Source organism: Nycticebus coucang, chromosome 22 (genome assembly GCF_027406575.1).
Source record: "Nycticebus coucang isolate mNycCou1 chromosome 22, mNycCou1.pri, whole genome shotgun sequence".
Classification (NCBI taxonomy): Eukaryota; Metazoa; Chordata; class Mammalia; order Primates; family Lorisidae; genus Nycticebus; species Nycticebus coucang.
In genome coordinates, this window is record NC_069801.1 from 604,554 (window position 1) to 624,236 (window position 19,683).

Here is a 19,683-nt window from a genome sequence, read left to right on the forward strand (position 1 = left end):
GGGGCCGGCGCCCTACCCACTGAGCTACAGGCGCTGCCCCTCTATAAGTCTTGTTTCCTGTGGGTCACAAGGCAGATGAAACTACCACGTGATGCCCTCCCCTTTTGCCCAATCTTGGATTAGGGAGCCCATGAAACGTGCTCGATCACTGGTAATGTTTCTTGGGGTATCATATGTTGCAAGTAGCAGACCTACAATGCAAGTAAAAGATCTACAACTTCCATTGTTTGGGGCCACAGATATCCCCGTATCTTCTCAGTTACAGCTGTTGGCAAACCCCAGGCTCATTTGCCTGCTCAGGAGTTTCATGGTGCTTACCGGTCCCTGGACTTTCTGTGGATGGCCAGCCCATTTTTCAGCTTGCAGACACTCTAGGATTTTTCTGGATAGTCTTCTGCAGACGTCAGACATCTGTGGTGGTTGGCAGTATTACCCACATAATGTCCCCATGATGCTAGGCATTGCCATTTAAAATGGCCAGGTCATTGCATACATAAATAAATACATTAACAAAATGTCCAGATCTCTGCCCAAGAAGCCACAGCAGATAGTGGGGTTACATGTGTATCCCAGGGTCAGCCCTCCTAGGGGAAGACTCTGGGACTAAGGGTATGCTGCAGAGCGCATCTGCTAAGTCCTGGACAGTATGCCACGCACCCAAAGACCCAGTCTTTCCAATGCCGGAGACACAGTTGGGGCAGCAGATGACTAGACTTTCCCTGGAAATGAGCTGTTATTTGCCATGTACTACAGGCTGCCGTGCAGGACGCAAAGTCCTCGCCTCTCTAGTCTCTTTATTTTTTTTGGAGACAGAGCCTCACTCTGTGACCGTGGATAGAGTGCCCTGGCATCATAGCTTCCAGTAACCGCAAACTCCGGGGCTCAAGACATCACCTTGCCTTAGCCCTCCGAGTAGCTGGGACTACAGGCACCCACCACACCTGGATAGTTTTACTATTTTCTAGAAGACACCGGGCTAGCTCTTGCTCAGGCTGGTGTCGAACTTGTGAGCTCAAGATATCCACCGGCCTCGGCCTCCCAGAAGTAAGCCATCGCGCCCTGTTACCCGGAAGCATTTGTTTATGGGGCGAGAGGCGGGGCGCGGACAGCTGTCCAAGGGGGCTGCTTGCCTCTGGTCTCAGGAAGCTGCGAGAGCGCCCCGAAGTCTGACGTCACAGGCGGAGGCACAGTCTACACCACGACAAGACGCGCCCTCGGAACTGCAGGCGCCCGGTACTCAACCGCGCAACGCCAGGCAGAGAGCCGGCGCCTGCCCGTGAAGCACTTCCGGTAACGGCCACGTCCCCGGCGCGGGGGAGTGGCTCCAGCGGCCGAGCCCGAACCGGTTGGGCCTCTGGTCCTTCTCTGGGTGCTGTCGCAGGGTGAGGCGGCCTCCCGACTGACGTTGCGTGCGGGCGTGGAAACTGCCTCCCGAGTCCTGCGTGCTTTACTTGAAACTTGCTCCCGGTTAGAACGCAAGGGCACCCCCTGTCCTCCCGCCACACGCAGCACCTCCCAGCGCCGGAGGGCGGAAGTCTCCGCGCGGTGCCCCCTGTCGCGAGGCCTCTTGGGAGCTACCTCTGCGCGCCCCCGCGACTCCGGACCACAAATCCCGGCAGGCTCCGTGCGGCCTCGGGGGCGCGGGAGCGCGCGCCGTGACAGGCTGACGGACGGGCTGGCCGCGGGCCTCGGCGCTCCTCGGGCCCCGCCCCCGGGCGGCCGGGACGGAAACTTGCCGGCAAGTGGAGGGTCTGCGGCGCCCGCGGTCTTCCCGATCCGGGCTCCGAGTGAGCGGGGTGGCCGCGGGGCAGGCTCGGGGCTCCTGGACCCGTGCCTAGGGGCCGGCTGCTGATGCCTGCGCGCGCCCTGTGCCTCGCAGGGGGCTGCGGCCCTGACGGGTGCAAGCCGGGGCCCGGGGGCCAGGCAGCGGAGTTGGCAGCCCGCGGGGCTTACGCGACTGTTCACGCCGCCGCAGGCTGCAGCGCTCAGAGCCGGCGCCAGACGGAGCTCGGCGAACCAGGCGGCAGAGCCCGGAGAGTCGCGGGCGAGCGGGCGACTACTGCACGGACGGACAGGTGAGCTTACGATCTGCTGGTGGCCTGCGGGGTTGCGTTTGGCGCTGCACCCTGTGGATTCGTTCCTACCCGCATCCAAGGGCTGGAGTTTGCGTTGGAACCTGCATGTGGGTGGACAGGAGGAGTGACAAATAATCCTGCTTCTCTTCCTCTGAGTTCGGAGCCAATCTGGGAAGCAGAGGTGCCAGGCAGGCTGCTGGTGGGCACGCGGGCCTGGGGACAGGACAGCCCAGCACAGGGACTTTGACCAGTCCAGCCCTCCCTGGGAGGTTCACTTTTCTCCCGTTCCACCCTGCCCTGTTGCTCTGGATGCGACAAATATCTGAATGTCGCTCTCCTGCTCAAGGTCAGCTTAGGGCAGTGTGTTGGGTGTGTGGGGTGACACCGCAGTCTGCTGGATGCCTGAGGGTGTCCGCCTGGATGGCCAAGGTTTGAGGTGATGACAGCTTCATGGGGGCTTCCCCCAAGTTTGGTTTCCTGGCCTCTGACTCAGGACTTCACCTCACTTTGCAGTGGCCCTGACCTCCTAGGAGCCCAGGATGTCCACTTGTATCTTAGCCAGGTCTGCCATGTGGAAGTGGCCTGTCATTCACCAGTTTTTGCCAGTTGATTTTGCCACACACAATGTCATTTCAGCACTGTCACGTTACTAGGAACAGCCAGAAGTGCAAGGCAAAGGGAGCTTTGTGTCCTGTGCCACCTCAGTCTTCCGTAACTTTATGCTTCTGAATAAAGACCATTTTCTGCCTTCTTGGCTAAATATGATTTGGTTTCTGTGGCTTTTTTAAGTACCCATAAATAGGGGAACACCTTACTTCCATACTGTCTAGATTTATGGTTCAGAAATATTTGTTCCCCCAAGAGCTCAAGTTTTTTTTCATGAAAAGGGACTGTGGTAACCAAGAGAACAGTCCCATTGACTACTTGTGTGGTTAAGATGGTAAATACTAAATGTTTAAAACTGCTTTTTAAAAACCACCTTTCTCCAGATTGGCTTGCTGGCTGCCCGTTTGGTTTGCTGTGTTCGGTGTCGGCAATGGCTTCTAGTTGCCAACAGAAAAGTTTGGTGGCCCAGTGAATTTGTGACCCAGGAAGTACCAACTAAATGCCTGGGATGCCAACTCGAGGCTGGTGTGTACTCTCAGGTGAGTTCTGATTTTGCTAAAGCATATTTGTTGTCCCAATCTTCATGCTCTGACTCAACGAGGGAGCCATAGCCTCTGTTGGGGTTCACTTGCCAGCCAGGGGCACAACTGGTAAGCTCTGGTAAACAAATAAAGTTAGGTAACTGTGGTGAGTTTCCCACTGCAATGGTGGCACACGTGAGTATGCGTGTGTTTTGTGGCAGTGTTCAGCGTTTGACTGTGAAGCCTTGGGTGTGTACTTACAACAGGGATAGCAGGGAATGGATTGGCAACTGCTTCTATGGGTTTGAAAGTAGTGTTTGCCACGTGTATGGGGTGCTGGGTGCTGCTCTTCCTGGAGCCTCTGCATGCACATTGGGTTCCAACTCCTGTGGCTGTAGGGTGTCTCTGACTTCGGTATTTCTGGGATGCCTGGGTCTGGGCCAGCTGGCGATATTTGCACTGTCCACTGCAGCCTCCTTCCTTCCCAGAGGCAGCCAGCTGTGCAGGGTACTAATAGATACCTGCCTCTGCCTAGAGCCTTGTGGGGTGAGGACAGGAAGGTGGGCGGCTTGGAGGCCTCCTGCTCTCCAGGAAGGGGTGGGTGCAGGAGAGTCATCAGGAGGCTTGGTAGGTCCTGGGAGGAGGCAGGGCCCATGGGGGAACGTCTGTCCCTGGGACAGGATCCCCCAACTCCAACTCTTGTCAGGTATTCCTCACCTGGGGTGCCTCTCGGCCTGTACTCACCTGAGGCCTGGAGGGTGGCCTGCTTGAGTGCAGAGTGCAGTCTAGGCATCCATGCCACCCCTGGACTTGCTCAGAGGATGGAGTATAGCAATTTGTGGTCTGCCATGCTCAGGCCTGCAGCTGGTGCCTTCAAGGGGCCAGTTTTACCCGTACCTCACCCTGGGCATGGAAGTGCCTGATCTCATGGTCCGGGAAGCCCAAAGGATGAGCCCTGGGCAGCGCCTGTGGCTCAGTGAGTAGGGCGCCAGCCCCATATACCGAGTGTGGCGGGTTCAAACCCAGCCCCGGCCAAACTGCAACAAAAAAATAGCTGGGCATTGTGGCAGGCGCCTGTAGTCCCAGCTGCTCGGGAGGCTGAGGCAAGAGAATCACGTAAGCCCAAGAGCTGGAGGTTGCTGTGAGCCGTGTGACGCCACAACACTCTACCGAGGGCAGTAAAGTGAGACTTTGTCTCTACAAAAAAAAAAAAAAAAAAGGTGCTAAAGCCCCAAGTGCCATTGCAAAGGGGTGTTTGTCAGAGGCACAGGCTCCTTTGGCACAGGCTGACCCCTCTGGTGACCTCCCCTGCCACTCTGTGGAGTGGTGGCCAGCTAAAACTCGGTCCTGACTGAGATTCTCGAAGACCCTGCTGAGTACCCCCTACCCAGATGTCTTCCGTCTCTGCCTCTTCCCCTGAAAGCAGGGCTGGGTACAGGCCATGCTTGCTCTCATGCTTGGGGCCCCACCATGTTTTGTTGGGAAAGGTCCAGTGGCCAGTGGACTGTAAGGCCCCAGGTTGGATAGGCGTAGTGACTGGCCTGGGCAGGGCTGGCTCCACTTGGGGGCTGGGGTCAGGGATGAGGGATGCTACCTTGGCTGCAGAATGACCACAGTGCTGGCTTGTGGCACTTGGGATTTTTCCTGTTCAAAGTCTTTCATCAGTTCTGGGCCAGTTTCAGGGGTTGGCACGTGGGGTGTCCCCTGCTAGCACAGGCCTCCAGTAGGGGTCTGTGACTGCCCGTAATGAGCTCTGCTCTGGCTAAACAGGAATGTCTGGTGGGGGAAGCCTCAGCTCAATGTGTTCCCCTGGCTAAGACCAGTTCTGGCAGCTCTGGGCAGGGAGGAAGGTGTGTGTGGATGTGGCAGATCTTGGCAGCCTTCCAGGGTGGGGTCTGCAGTTTTATGGAGCAGTGCCACTATCCTGCTAGCAGGCCACCATCTCAGCTTCTCCTGCCTGCACCATGTGAGCAGAGAGGTTCCTGTGCAGAGGAGGCTAGGAACAGGGAGGCTTAGCCTGGGTGCATCTGCACTTTCCTGGGAGCTGCATGGCAGAAGCTGAAGCCATGGCAGGAGTGCGAGAGCAGGAGGTCTGCGTAGTTTGTCCTCCATCCAGTGCTTCTGCAGATCAGGCAGTGGGAAGCTGCTTGCCCAGCCCAGGGAAAGAAGGGTGACCTCCCCCTGACAGCTGCAATGGGCATGGGAGGGTCTCCAGAGGACAGTCAAGGGCCATGAGGCTGAGTGGCCAAAGGAACTGTCCATGCAGTTGTGCTGCTACCCCTGTGTGCTTAGGAGGACACACTGGCATCTGGCCTCCAGGAGCATAAAGTCGGTTTTTTTTTGTAGAGACAGAGTCTCACCTTATTGCCCTTGGTAGAGTGCTATGGCGTCACACAGCTCACAGCAACCTCCAACTCCAGGGCTTAGGCGATTCTCCTGCCTCAGCCTCCCGAGTAGCTGGGACTACAGGCGCCCGCCACAACGCCCGGCTATTTTTTTTTTTTGTTGTTGTTGTTGTAGTTTGGCCGGGGCCGGGTTTGAACCCACCACCCTTGGTATATGGGTCCAGCGCCCTACCTGCTGAGCCACAGGTGCCACCCTGTTTTTTTGTTTTGTTTGTTTTTTATTTGGCCGGGGCTGGGTTTGAACCCACCACCTCCAGCATATGGGGCCAGCGCCCTACTCCTTTGAGCCACAAGTGCTGCCCCAAAGTCGGTGTTTTGACAGGTGAGAATGGCTGGGCCAGGTTGGGCCCTTGGGACATGGGGTCTGTTGGTTGTCATAGGAGCCAAGCATGAGCTCTCTCTGCTGTTTTCCATTCACTCAGCCAGTCAGTAAACACCAAAGCTTATGGGGGCTGGACTTGGATAAGGCCCCCAGTGGATGGACTTAGGGGTGTCCTTGGAGACCCTGACCTGATGGGCTTACTGCCCTGTCAAGGGGAATTGTGTTGCAGGGGCTGTGGGGAGGGTCACCCCTGGTCCTCTGTGGCCTGAAAGGCAGGGAGTGGCTGCTCTGATTGATGCCACTGCCAGCACTTGTGGCAGCTGATGAGGTGGAGGGCTATGCACAGGTGGCTGCAGGAAAGTATCCTCCCTGGACACCACGGTGCTGCTCACAGGACCCTCCCTTTGCCTGGGGCTCGCTGGCACCAAAGAGCCTTGGGAGCTTGCCACTGTCCTTGCTGCAGGCATCTTGCAGTCGCTGCTCTGGGCTTGGCCCTGTCCTGTGAAAGGAGAGAGGGCCCTGTGTTGGAGCCTGGCATAGCCTCAGGCCTTGGTGCCCTATTTTAGTGAGGTCCCAGAGGCCATAGGTGAGGGGCCGTGTAGCATGACAGGTGAGGCTGCTGAACTCGTGAGGGTTTCTCTGAAGGAGCAGAACCCTGCTGTCTGGTACAGGCTCTTGGGCAGGGCAGGCTTGTGTTTGCAAAACACCTGTTTCTTTTTTTATTTTTTAATAGTCTTTTTTTTTTTGCAGTTTTTTTTTGGCTGGGGCTGGGTTTGAACCCACCACCTCCGGCATATGGGACCAGTGCCCTACTCCTTTGAGCCACGGGCACCACCCAAAACACCCTGTTTCTATGAAAGCCCAGTGGTCCTGGCCAGGCTGGCTGAGAAGTTCATGCCCCTGACAATCTGAAGGAGTCAAGTATTCCAACACTTAATGTGGGGCATGGGTCTGGAGCCCAGTTCTGCAGGCAGAGCCCCAGGCTAGACACAGGCTTGAGTTGGGTCTTGGTCCTGAGACAAACTGGAGCTTGGGCCCCTGTCATTTGCTGTAGCCACTCAGCCCAGGAGCCACAGCAGGAGTAGGGGGCATAGCCAGGCTGCCTCCTGTCCTTGGTGTCCACTCACATTCTTGCCTGGGCTCGGGTGTCTCTTGAACTGGCCCTGGATGCTGAGTGTTGGTCTGGGGTGGGGCAGGGCCCAAGGGGGAGGTATGATTCCCAGGGCTGGCCTCAGTGTCCTGAGGTGAACACGGCCACAGGACCCTAGCTGGAGCTGGCAAGACTTTGGCTGGCTAGTGGTCCCCTCCCACCTTCAGTTGCACCCTAGCCAGCCTCAGACCTTCCCTCTGGCCTCTGGCTGAGTGTGATTTCTGGAATTAGGCTGAAGGTTCCCCAGCCCTGCTCTGGCTTTGCCCCTGGACTGCCTCCTTCCCCAGCTATGGGGTCCTGATAGTTAATGGGAGCTGGAGTGGAGGCAGTCCACTTCCCAACATGAATATTGTGGGTTTTTTTTTTTTTTTTTTTTTCAGACAGAGTCTCACTGTGTCACCCTCAGTAGAGTGTTGTGGCATCACAGCTCACAATCACCTCAAACTCTTGGGCTTTAGTGATTCTCTTGCCTCACAGGACCCTCCCAAGTAGCTGGGACTATAGGCGCCTGCCACAATGCCCACTATTTGTTTTGTTGTTGTAGTTGTCGTTGTTGTTTAGCTGGCCTGAGCTGTGTTCGAACCCGCCAGCCTCAGTGTGTGTGGCTGTAACCACTGTACTACGGATGCTGAGCCTGTATTTTTTTTTTAATTTGTTTATTTTTTTGTTTGTTTTTGAGAGAGTCTCAAGCTGTTGCCCTGGGTAGAGTGCTATGGTGTCACAGCTCACAGCAACCTCAAACTCTTAGGCTTAAACCATCCTTTTGCCTCAGCCTTCCAAGTAGCTGAGACTACAGGTGCGAGTCACGACGCCTGCTATTTTTAGAGAGAGGTCTCACTCTGGCTTAGGCTGGTCTCGAACTGTGAACTCAGGCAATCTTCCTGCCTTGGCCTCCCGAGTGCTGGGGTTACAGGGTGAGCCACCGGCCCAGCCTCTCGAGTGCAGGAATCACAGGTGTGAGCTACCATGCCTGCCTGGCTCCCTGAATCTTGAGGCCTTGAATTTGCCTTTTCTTTGCAATTCTGTAAATGGAATCACCCAGTGCTGTTTTGCCCTCGGCTGCTTCCCTTGGTGTCCAGTGGTGATCAGCTTTGCTCTGCTGTCACTCAGATCAAGGGGTTCGTGCTCCACTGGAGACTAAGCCCTTGCAGGACCCAGCTCACTCTGGAGGACACAGTAGGTGCTTCTGTGAACTGTACACCACTTCTGTCGCCACACTTGGGGTGGCTGGGCTACTTCCCCACAGTGCTGTGACCTTGGCTCCACTGCCCCCAGTGTCCCACCTGCAAGGAGTATTCAGGTGACCAGATACTTTGTGTGTTAGCTGTCCAGGGTGGTCTGATTTTTTCAGATCTGCTGGAGTTCTCTGCACACTCTGGATATGCGCTCCCTCTGGGGATGTGGGTACTTCAACATCTCACATGATGCCACCGGGTCGGTTGCTTATCGTGTCTTGGAGAGCAGTGGTTCTTAGTTTAATTAAGTGTGACATATTGATAGACTGCACAAAGAAATAGTCTGTTTTCTTCCGGAAGCTTCATTGCTTTACCTTCCACATTGATATCTATAATTCAAACCCATTAGTTTCTATTTTTTTTTTTTTTGAGACAGACAAAAATTAATTGTTTAATTCTAAACAAATTAACATTGGTGGCTCACTGTACTGCCCACCCAGGATGGAATCCACCAGCACAGATGGGTGCTCGGGACCTCTGTCAGGTCTGATTCCTGAGCCCTTGGGCCAGACTGTGGTGGCTCCCGACCTTGGCTTCCACATACCCTCCAGGCTGGCCTTGGGTCTCGAGGAGCATGCTCACTATCTCCCAGTCCCTGAGCACTTGCTCCTGCCCTCCTGCCCACCCCCAGCCTCATTCCTCCTGGGCCCACACATATTTTCCTATGGCCATCTCTGGGTAGGTTGGGCCTGTGGCCTCCAGATGGCCTGAGGGTACCCTTTGCCTTCAGGTCCCTGAGCAGCCCTGCCCACCATGGACCCAGACCCCCAGGCCGGTGTGCAGGTGGGCATGCGTGTGGTACGCGGCGTGGACTGGAAGTGGGGCCAACAGGATGGCGGCGAGGGCAACGTGGGCACAGTGGTGGAGCTCGGCCGTCATGGCAGCCCGTCAACCCCTGACCGCACGGTTGTCGTGCAGTGGGACCAGGGCACCCGCACCAACTACCGTGCTGGCTACCAGGGCGCCCATGACCTGTTGCTCTATGACAACGCCCAGATTGGTGCGCGGCCTCAGGGGCTGGTGGGTGAGGGGGGCCCAGGCCCTGGGCGCTGGAGCAGCTGTTCTCTGACTTGGGCTATTCCACAGGTGTCCGCCACCCCAACATCATCTGTGACTATTGCAAGAAGCATGGGCTGCGGGGCATGCGCTGGAAGTGCCGTGTTTGCCCTGACTACGACCTCTGCACGCAGTGCTACATGCAGGCCAGGCATGACCTTGCTCATGCCTTTGAGCGCTACGAGACTGCTCACTCACGCCCGTGAGTCCCCTGCTGGGGCCCTGGCTATGCTGGGTCCTCCCTGCCTGATATTCAGGGCCTTATGACAGGTGCCTGGACCCCACCCAAGCCTTGCCCTTGGAGTACTAGAGCCACCTTCTCCCCTCCCTGAGCCATTCCCTTGCAGGATAGCCAGAGCCTTGGGCACTCCGGGGCACTGAAGCCAGTCCTGCTCCCCTTCCCCGCCCCCCAGGAGCCAGCAGTGTCTACCTGGGAGGTCTACAGAGCTTGGTGACAAGGTCTTTTCTGTCCTAGCACTACCTCTAGAGCGCTGAGGGGCCTGTGTGTGGCCAGGCAGGAGTGGCCATTGAGGCAGCTAGCATCCCTGTGGAGGTGCCAGGCCTGGCAGTGAGGCCTCTGGCAGGACAGCCCATGCTTGGAGCCAGCCCCAGGCATGGCTAGGCAGGCACTCCTGGCATGGCTGGGAGGCTGCTGTGCTGTGGGGAGGGGGTTTGTGCCCAGGGAGTCTCTGTGGGGCTAAGCCAGGCACCCGGACATGCTTATCTCCTTGTCCTTCCCTGCATGTGGAGGGAAGTGTGTGTCAGATCCCAGCTATCTGCAGGAAGCCTGGGAGTGGGCCAGCTGTGTGGTGCTGCTGGCTACACCTGCCTTCCTTGCTCCTCCCTTTCCTACATCTTGAGCCCTTCTCCCTGCCAGGCTGTGCCCCAGATCACTGGGAGGCAGTGGGCACAAAGAGATTGCCCTCAGAGGCCCTGTTGGGAGGGTGCCCTCCAGCCCTGTCAGGGAAGTCCTCTGGGGAGCGTGTTTAGCAGGCCCTACCCCAGGGGCCTCCATGGTTCCCATGAAACCTCTCCTGAGCATGGGAGGCACTGGCCTGCTGGGCCAGCCATCCCAAGGAAGAGCTGGGACCCCCATCCTGCAGCCCCAGTGGTATGAGTGGGAGCTGGGGGTGGGGTAGTTATAAGATGGACCCGCGGTGCTGCTTAGTGGCTCAGGACCCACTCTCTTGCAGTGTCACACTGAGTCCCCGCCAGGGCATCCCAAGGATCCCACTGAGGGGCATCTTCCAAGGGGCAAAGGTGGTGCGGGGCCCCGACTGGGAGTGGGGCTCACAGGATGGTGAGTGGGGGTAGAGGGGACAGGGAAGTGAGGCTGGACTGTGCTATGAGTCAGCCTCTAGGCACAGCCCTTAGCCTGCTGGTGGGGACTCTCTCCCCAGGAGGGGAAGGGAAGCCAGGCCGAGTAGCAGACATCCGTGGCTGGGATGTGGAGACAGGCCGGAGTGTGGCCAGTGTGACATGGGCCGATGGTACCACCAATGTGTACCGTGTGGGCCACAAGGGCAAGGTGGACCTCAAGTGTGTGGCTGAGGCAGCAGGTGGCTTCTACTACAAGGAGCATCTTCCCAGGCTCGGTATGAGGCTGTCCCTGCTGACCCCAGCTGCCCTCCCTCCCTGGCTGGCCAGAGGCTGCCTGGGAAGTCCTTGGAGGGAAGGGGCAGCTGCCCTAGGCCTGCCTGCCTTCCTCAGGTAAGCCGGCAGAGCTGCAGCGCAGAGTGAGTGCTGATGGCCAGCCCTTCCAGCATGGGGACAAGGTCAAGTGTCTGCTGGACACAGACATCCTGAGGGAGATGCAGGAGGGCCACGGTGGTTGGAACCCCAGGATGGCAGAGGTGAGCCGCCCAGCCTGCCGAGCCCCTGTGTCCTCCCTCCTAAGTTTTCCAGACCCCAGCCCTCCTCCTCCCCTGGAGTCCAGCCTAACCCAGCCATAGCCTCCGTGACCCGCCACAGTTTATCGGACAGACGGGCACCGTGCACCGCATCACAGACCGAGGGGACGTGCGCGTGCAGTTCAACCATGAGACCCGCTGGACCTTCCATCCTGGGGCTCTCACCAAGGTGCATGGGGAGCTGGGCTGAGCCCTACATATTCACTTCTGCAATCCCTCCATGTACTACCTGGCATCAGGAGTACTTAGGCAGGACTGAGTGCCTGCCCCCAAGCCATGATCTCCCAGCCCTGAAGGAATGGGAGGCCTGGCAAGGGGAGGTGGGGTCCAGGAGCTGGTGGGGCCACCTCCCATCCTGAGGACCAAAGCAGACCAGGACAGCACTGTGGGTGAAAATGAGGCCGTGTGGGAACAGGAAGGAGTGATCATGAGAATAGGCCTCAGGGCGGTGGGTCCTTTGGGAGGCTTGATGTTGCAGGCAGGGTAGGGCTCTGGGAGGGGCAGGTCTGGGTTAGTGGAGTAGAAGAGTCAGCTCAGCTTTGTGTCAGGCGTCCAGGATACCTGGGCCTTTGAGGAGGGTGCACAGGGAGTCACAGAACAGGTTTGGAGAACACGTTCTCTGCAGATCAGGGTCCAGATGTGGGGGCACAAATTGAGAGGGAGCCCCACCCCCACACCTGGCCCTGCTGCCTTCTGCCCTTCAGGCTCCCCAGGGATGGGTGCCTCAGTCTTCATACCTCCCCAGAGCTGGCTTGTGGTCTGAACATGGCCTTCCAACTTCCTCCCTGGTGGTTACCCCTGCGGCTCTGGGCCCCCCAGGGCTGCCTTGTCCCATGTTAGCCCTCATCTAGCCAGACCTCCTGGTTGTATTGGGAGTGAGGGACAGCCTAAGGAGTTTGGTGGGTCACCCCCAAGTGTCTGACTCTGGGCAGCCATACAGGGCTGGGAGGAACCCTCCTCATGTATCTTTCTGTTGCTCAGCACAACTCCTTCTGGGTGGGCGATGTGGTCCGGGTCATTGATGATCTGGATGCTGTGAAGCGACTGCAGGCCGGGCATGGCGAGTGGACAGACGACATGGCCCCTGTGAGTGCCCTGCCCCTGCCACCCCCTTCCACTGGTGGCCTGCTGTGACCCCACCTCTCCTCCTCAGGCTTTGGGCCATGTTGGCAAAGTGGTGAAAGTGTTTGGAGATGGGAACCTGCGAGTGGCAGTTGGTGGTCAGCGGTGGACCTTCAGTCCCTCCTGCCTGGTAGCCTACCGGCCTGAGGAGGACACCAACCTGGATGTGGCAGAGCGTGCCAGGGAGAACAAAAGTGGGGCACCAGCCCAGGTGGCCAGTGGGTGGTGGGGCTGCCTCTGGCCCACAGTGACCTCAGCCATATCCCCAGGCTCACTGAGCATGGCCTTGGACAAACTGCGGGCCCAGAAAAGTGATCCAGAACACCCAGGGAGGCTGGTGGTGGAAGTGGCTCTGGGCAACGTGGTCCGAGCTCTGGACCTGCTGCAGAGGCATCCACAACAGGTGTGTCTCCTGCCCAGCTTCCTCCCCATGAAGGTGAGGGCTGAGAGCCAAGGACTGACCTGCTGGCTTTCATGGCAGGTGGACAACAAGAACCAAGGTAGGACAGCCCTGCAGGTGGCTGCGTACCTGGGCCAGGTGGAGCTGGTGCGGCTGCTGCTGCAGGCGAGGGCAGGCGTGGACTTGCCAGATGAGGAGGGCAACACAGCACTGCACTACGCGGCCCTGGGGTGAGAATGGGGAGGGCTGGAGTGCCTGAGCCCCAGGGTCCCGCCCTGGGTGCAGCATCTCTTCCCCTCCTGCGCTCTCCCATCAGGAACCAACCTGAGGCTGCCCGGGTACTCTTGAGTGCCAGGTGTGGGGCAGATGCACTCAACAACACCCGGAGCACAGCACTGCATGTGGCAGTGCAGAGGGGCTTCCTGGAGGTGGTGAGGATCCTGTGTGAACATGGCTGTGATGTCAACCTGCCTGTGAGTGCTGGTACCTGGGTGTCCTGCCCTTAACTCTGAGGTTAAGGGGGCAGCTTGACCCCAGAGGAAGTCACCACCAGGTGACCACTGCCTCCCCACCAACAGGATGCCCATGCCGACACACCCCTGCACTCTGCCATCTCAGCAGGAGCTGGTGCCAGTGGTATTGTTGAGGTACTCACCGAAGTGCCTGGAATTGATGTCACTGCCACCAACAGCCAGGGCTTCACACTGCTGCACCACGCGTCCCTCAAGGGCCATGCACTGTGAGTGTGGGCAGGCACACAGCGGGCAGCCAGCCTCCTGCCAGTGGCTGGGACACCTGGGGACAGCCCCAGACCCTAGGCAGATCTCCCCGCTCTCACAGAGCTGTCAGGAAGATTCTGGCACGGGCACGGCAGCTGGTGGATGCCAAGAAGGAGGACGGGTTCACAGCACTACACTTGGCTGCCCTCAACAACCACTGTGAGGTGGCCCAGATCCTGATCAGGGAGGTGCGGCCAGGGTCCAGACCTGCACAGGGACTCGGAAGGTGGGGGCCCACAGCAAAACCCATGCTGAGCCTGTGCCCACCCCCTAGGGCCGCTGTGATGTGAACGTGCGCAATAGGAAGCTCCAGTCCCCACTGCATCTGGCTGTGCAGCAGGGGCATGTGGGGCTGGTGCTGCTGCTGGTGGATGCAGGCTGCAGTGTCAACACTGAGGATGAAGAAGGGGACACAGCTCTGCACGTGGCCCTACAGCGTCATCAGATGCTGCCTCTAGTGGCTGACGGGGCCGGGGGGGACCCAGGGCCCTTACAGCTGCTGTCCAGGGTGAGAAAGCCTGGAACTGGGTGCTGGAGGGGTCACCATGGTGCCTGGTTGCAGCCTGCACACCTCCAGACACGGTGATGGCCAGGGAGCCCTGTTTCTGGGGGCAGGCAACTTAGGGAATGTGCTCTGGAGTGTCCCACATGACCCTGTCACCTGAGACTCTGGAAAATGGGGTGGTGTCCATTGTGGGTTGAGGAGGCGAGTGGGGCTCAGAGGCCTCTGGGAGGGGCGGCCTGGCCCAGGCTAGGGCTGCCCCGGGCCTCGAGAGGCCCCCCCTGGCCTGCTCTTGTCCACCCTCAAAGCCCCTGTCCTGCTGCCCAGCTACAGGCTTCGGGCCTCCCAGGGGGCGCGGAGCTGACGGTGGGCGCAGCCGTCGCCCGCTTCCTGGCGCAAGAGGGCGCCGACCCGAGTTACGCCAACCATCGCGGCCGGAGCCCAATGGACCTGGCTGAGGGCCGCCTGTTAAAGGCCCTGCAGAGCTGTGCCCAGCGCTTCCGGTGAGCCTGCGCCGCGGGGGTGGGCACGGGTCCGTTCCGCTGGGCCTGTTTAAGCCGCCGCCTCCAACTGCAGGGAGCGGCAGGCAGGCGGCAGCGTGGCCCCGGGCCCCCCGCACGGGCTCAGCACCCCGAACACCGTGACAAACCTGCACGTGGCTGCCGCGGGGCTCGAGGCCGCGGAGTGCCTGGTGTGCTCTGAGCTGGCGCTGCTGGTGCTCTTCGCGCCGTGCCATCACCGCACTGTGTGCGAGGGTGAGTGGCAGCGGGCAGCGCGGAGAGCCTGTGGACCGCGGGGGCGTGGCGCGGCGCTGCCCAACCACGCACCCCGCCCCACCCTGCAGAGTGCGCGCACAGAATGAAGAAGTGCATCAGGTGCCAGATGGTCATCAGCAAGAAGCTGCGCCCAGGTGATTGCGCGGGGGTTCCCGCCCGCTGCTCTCACCTGGCCCCCGCTCGCTGCTCACGCCCCGGCTCCCTCCCCGCAGATGGCTCGGAGGTCTTGAGTGCCACGCCCGCTCCCGGCCCGCCGCGGCAGCTGGTGGAGGAGTTGCAGAGCCGCTACCGACAGATGGAGGAGCGCATCACCTGCCCCATCTGCATCGACAGCCACATCCGCCTCGTGTTCCAGTGCGGCCACGGCGCGTGCGCGCCCTGTGGCGCTGCGCTCAGCGCCTGCCCCATCTGCCGCCAGCCCATCCGCGACCGCATCCAGATCTTCGTATGAGCCTGCAACACCCACCCCCCCTACCCCCGCCTCCTCCGGAGCCACGTCCCGGAACGACTTTCGCAAAACCCCTACCCTGTATTTTATAAAAAGATTCTCAGACCTTTCTGCCTGCTGCCTGCCTGGGAGCGGGCGGGACCTTGGGGTCCTCCCGCCCGGGACGGATGGCGAGGCTCAGCCGGCTCCTGCCAGTGCATCCTGCGGTGCCCGGCTCAGGGATCCAAGCTGCTGTCAACAGTTTGGTCCCTGGGCCAAAAATATCCTCTAGGCGTGGGCACGGGCCATTCCCCATAATCCTGGCTACGGTCGGACAAGGAAGGGGACCCGCACTGTCCCCTTCTAGGGCCCCCACGCCGCGGGACCTTCCACTGTCCCCTGCTTTCTCCGTCCTGGGGGCGGGCTGTGGAGTCTGCCCAGCAGGGAGTGGGTGGGGGCCCAGGCAGTGTCGGGCCGTGAGTGTGGGCGGAAGGGACGTGGGCCCGAGGAAGAGGCAGGCCCAGCAGGAGGGGCCGGTTTTTGGGAGCAAATATTAGCCAGGAAGAGGTGGGTGCTGCTGTTGGCTGGACCCGGCTGCCAGGCGCTTTCCAAGAACCACCCGCCTTGCTCCTGCCGACCTGCGGCAGCTAGCCAGTTGTTTGGCACTGACCCCACTGGTGAGGCTGCGGCTGCCACTGTCATCCTGGGCCCAAGGCTGGCACAGAGAAGGGGAGGGACAGGACATGAGCTTGGTCTGCCCCGAGCCCCTGGCCCACACCCCATAGTCTGTGACCCCGGGGCACCAGTCCCTAAACCTCAGCTCACAGGCCAGAGGGGCCCTCACCAACTCTGTGCCTGGACTGCCTGTCCAGCCTGCTGGCCTCAGTACCTCCACCCTGGCCAGGACCATCCCAGGTCTCTGCTCACACCTGCCTAGCTTCCAGAACCCCATCGCCTCTCTGGTGCCCAGTCTGGGATTCCAAGTCCCTCTGCAGTAGTTCCTCCTATGTGGCCCCCTGCAAAGTTCCACTGCCAAGGCCCACCCCTCCAGCCTCTTCCTAGCCCTAGTGGAACCCTTGGGGTCCCCTTCCTCCTGCATCCAACCTTGCCTCTCTGGGGACCCATCTCTACTTCCCCCTTAGCTGCCCCATATCTATACTCACTGCCACGTCCCCTTCCTGTCGCATCCCTCCCCTCTCTCAGGGACACTGTCAGGCCAGTGCAGGGGGAGACAGAGACTCTGCTCACTTGGGGTTCAGACTTTTGGGAGAATTCCGTTTGGGATAAAAGCCATTGGGTCGTTCAGCTCCCAGCCAGCTTGGAAGACTGTACTGACTACCCTTCCACAAGCCTGTGCCCCTGGAGCCTGCCCTCCTGGCTGCCCCGAGGCCCTCTTCATCTGCCACTCCCAGGAACCCCGCCTAGTAGGCGATGCCCAGGCCACTGCCACCGACCCACAGACCTGCCGGCATCTCCATGGCCCTGGCTGAGGCTACCAGCTGCTCCCCACAGCAGTCGGCCAGCTGGTTCCCTTCAGGGGCTGCTGCTCCGCCCCCTCCCCACCCCTGGGGCTGTAATCTGAGCTGCCCGCTGCTGCCTCCCCTCCCAATCCTTGGCTGCGGCGAAGAGGGCTTCTCGGCCTAAGTCCCCCAGCTGCGCTGCCCCATGCGGCCCTGAGCCCGACAGCGAGTCCACTATGGGTTGTGGGGCCTGTGTCCCCTCAGAGGCCACAGGGGTTGGCATCCAGGGCCGCCGGCTGGGAGCCGTGTTGGGCGCCCTGTGTGTCTTCCCCACGCTTGTGCTGCTGGCCTGGCTGGGGGTCCCGGTGATGCCGGCCTGGAGCGCAGGGCAGGTGAGCAGTGGGCAGGGAGGCCAGGTGCACGTCTGTGGGTCTCTGGGTCCCCATAATGTGTCCATGCTCTGCGGGGTGGGGTGTTTGTGGGTCCGGATGTGAGCCCTTAGGTCAGAGAGACTGAGCGTCCGAGTGTCCAGCAGTTGGGAGAGGTGGGAGGCAGCGCATGATGTCCAGCTCCTCGAACTCCCCCCAGGTCTTGTTTTTAGTAATGGTTTTCCCTCTTGGGTAAAAGTAACACACACTCAGGACAGGAAACCAGAAAACACAGAGACAGAAAAAGGGAACGCCAACACCCTCCCCCACCCCGCGCACCCCTTCCCAGTCTGCTTTCCGCACCAGCTTCTGGGCTTGGGGGCTGACCCTGCCGGCTCCCGCCACACACCTTCTGCCCTTGAAGGGAGACATCACTGCTCTGGACCCCTCTGGGGTCCCAGCCACCTGGATCCCGGGCCCACTGCCCCCCCGCAGACGCCGTTATACGCTGACCCCAGCCAGGCTGCACTGGGACCACTTTAACCTCACCTACAGGTGCGGCCTGGCCCTGGGGGAGGGCGGCATGGCTTCAGCCTGGCCACCCCCAACCTTGCCCCTTGCCCCAGGATCCTCTCTTTCCCGAGGAACCTGCTGAGCCCCCGAGAGACTCGGCGGGGCCTGGCAGCCGCTTTCCGCATGTGGAGCGACGTGTCCCCCTTCAGCTTCCGCGAGGTGGCCCCTGAGCAGCCCAGCGACCTGAGGATAGGTGGGCAACCCACGGATAGGTGGGCGTCTGTTCCCCTGGTGGGGCGTGCTCTCAGCCCTGTCTCCCCCAGGCTTCTACCCAGTCAACCACACGGACTGCCTGGTCTCTGCGCTGCACCACTGCTTCGATGGGCCCACGGGGGAGTTGGCCCATGCCTTCTTCCCCCCACATGGCGGCATCCACTTTGACGATAGCGAGTACTGGGTTCTGGGCCCCACACGCTACAGCTGGAAGAAAGGTGACCCGTCAGGATGGCTTCCTGGGGGCTTTCTCTGCATCACCAGTGGGCTGCAGCGGGAGGGCTTTGGGCCAGACAGCAGGAAGGACTTCCAGGGGGTGGTGGCTGCTGTGGGATCAAGCAGGCAAGGAGTACCTGTGGGAGTCCACAGGCCTGGGGCCGGCAGTCCTGAACTCTCTCCCCACTCCAACCCCCGCTGCTGGACGGAGCCACATTCCTGGGAACCGAGCTCACTGCCTAGGCCCTGTGGGTTCTTATCTTCCTGCGGCTGTGGTGAGGGCGGCTCCACTGCTGAGCTCCAGCAGATGAGCCGGCCCAGAGGAACAGGCCTGCGGGCCAAGGGGCTGGGCCGGGGGCTCTGGGACGCTGACCCGTAGGGCCTGCAGGCGTGTGGCTCACAGACCTGGTGCACGTGGCGGCCCACGAGATCGGCCACGCGCTGGGCCTGATGCACTCGCAGCACAGCCGGGCACTCATGCACCTCAATGCCACGCTGCGCGGCTGGAAGGCGCTGTCGCAGGACGAGCTGTGGGGGCTGCACCGGCTCTACGGTGAGACCCTATTCGGGGTGGGGGCGGGGAGGGGCGGGGCGCGGCCCTGAGCTAGGCCACTCTCCTCAGGTTGCCTGGACCGGCTGTTCGTATGCGAGTCCTGGGCTCGGAGGGGTTTCTGCGACACCCGCCGGCGGCTCATGAAAAGGCTCTGCCCCAGCAGCTGCGACTTCTGCTATGGTGCCGCTAGGGACAGGGCCCTGGTGTCCCAGAGCTGACCCTGGTCATTGTTGGGGGAATGCTGATGTGGCCCTTCCTCTGCAGAATTCCCCTTCCCTACAGTGGCTGCCACCCCACCACCCCCCAGGACCAAAACCAAGTTGGTGCCTGAAGGCAGGAATGTGACCTTCCGCTGCGGCCAGAAGATCCTCCACAAGAAAGGCAAAGTGTAGTGAGTGGCCATTGCCTTGCGCCTGTCGGGGAGCCGGGTGGGCAGTGGACGTGGGCGGTACCTGCAGGAGCCCTTCCACCACAGCTGGTACAAGGACCAGGAGCCCCTGGAGTTCTCCTACCCCGGCTACCTGGCTCTGGGCGAGGCGCACCTGAGCATCATCGCCAACGCCATCAACGAGGGCACCTACACCTGTGTGGTGCGCCGGCATCAGCGCGTGCTCACCACCTACTCCTGGCGTGTCCGCGTGAGGAGCTGAGCTCCCGGAGCCCTTTGGGCGACCTCCTGGCTGATAAAGCACTTTCTCTCTGAGGTCTCTGTGCCCTTTCTTGGGAGGGTGGTGGGCAGCCAGGTTAGGACCCACAGCAGGTGGGGCGGTAAACCCCATCCAGTCTCTGGGGAGCCCAGGACTAGGACAGTCCTTCCCTAGTCCCTTGAGGTGAAGATGCAGTGGATAGGGTGAGAAGAGCTTTGCCAAGGTGGTGTCTGGGTGCCAGTAGGATAGCCCATGTGCCTGGGTCCCTACCATAGATGGGTGAGGTGGAGAGCTTCCTGAAGGAGGTGGCTGTACCTTCAAGGCCTCCTGTGAGGGGATGGGGATGGGGCTGGGGCTGGGGTACAGA

At 60.3% G+C, this 19,683-nt stretch overlaps 2 protein-coding genes across 13 annotated transcripts; both read left to right on the forward strand.

Annotated features, from left to right (window-relative positions):
• Window positions 1-1,725: 1,725 nt before the first annotated feature.
• Window positions 1,726-15,416, forward strand: MIB2 (MIB E3 ubiquitin protein ligase 2). Of its 11 annotated transcripts, none has more exons than XM_053575388.1 (20): window positions 1,733-2,075; window positions 3,065-3,220; window positions 9,045-9,314; window positions 9,401-9,572; window positions 10,564-10,670; window positions 10,771-10,965; window positions 11,081-11,223; window positions 11,354-11,449; window positions 12,262-12,366; window positions 12,434-12,596; window positions 12,672-12,805; window positions 12,884-13,032; window positions 13,119-13,275; window positions 13,381-13,541; window positions 13,643-13,769; window positions 13,856-14,089; window positions 14,411-14,586; window positions 14,660-14,838; window positions 14,928-14,993; window positions 15,072-15,416. In XM_053575388.1, exons 3-20 carry the CDS (start codon window positions 9,068-9,070, stop codon window positions 15,308-15,310), a joined length of 2,850 nt encoding a protein of 949 aa, XP_053431363.1. In that variant the 5' UTR covers window positions 1,733-2,075; window positions 3,065-3,220; window positions 9,045-9,067; the 3' UTR covers window positions 15,311-15,416. The 11 variants fall into 11 exon arrangements, 10 of the variants coding, with proteins under 10 accessions (XP_053431368.1, XP_053431361.1, XP_053431365.1 ...); XM_053575387.1 differs by having other exon boundaries at window positions 1,735-2,075; window positions 11,342-11,449; XM_053575386.1 differs by having other exon boundaries at window positions 1,727-2,075; window positions 12,434-12,805.
• Window positions 15,417-15,564: 148 nt separating this feature from the next.
• MMP23B (matrix metallopeptidase 23B) lies at window positions 15,565-19,372 on the forward strand. 2 transcript variants are annotated; one of them, XM_053575409.1, is made up of 8 exons: window positions 15,565-17,138; window positions 17,464-17,669; window positions 17,741-17,880; window positions 17,951-18,118; window positions 18,505-18,669; window positions 18,739-18,849; window positions 18,934-19,060; window positions 19,145-19,372. In XM_053575409.1, exons 1-8 carry the CDS (start codon window positions 16,983-16,985, stop codon window positions 19,317-19,319), a joined length of 1,248 nt encoding a protein of 415 aa, XP_053431384.1. In that variant the 5' UTR covers window positions 15,565-16,982; the 3' UTR covers window positions 19,320-19,372. The 2 variants fall into 2 exon arrangements, with proteins under 2 accessions (XP_053431384.1, XP_053431385.1); XM_053575410.1 differs by having other exon boundaries at window positions 17,539-17,669.
• The last annotated feature ends 311 nt before the right edge of the window (window positions 19,373-19,683 follow it).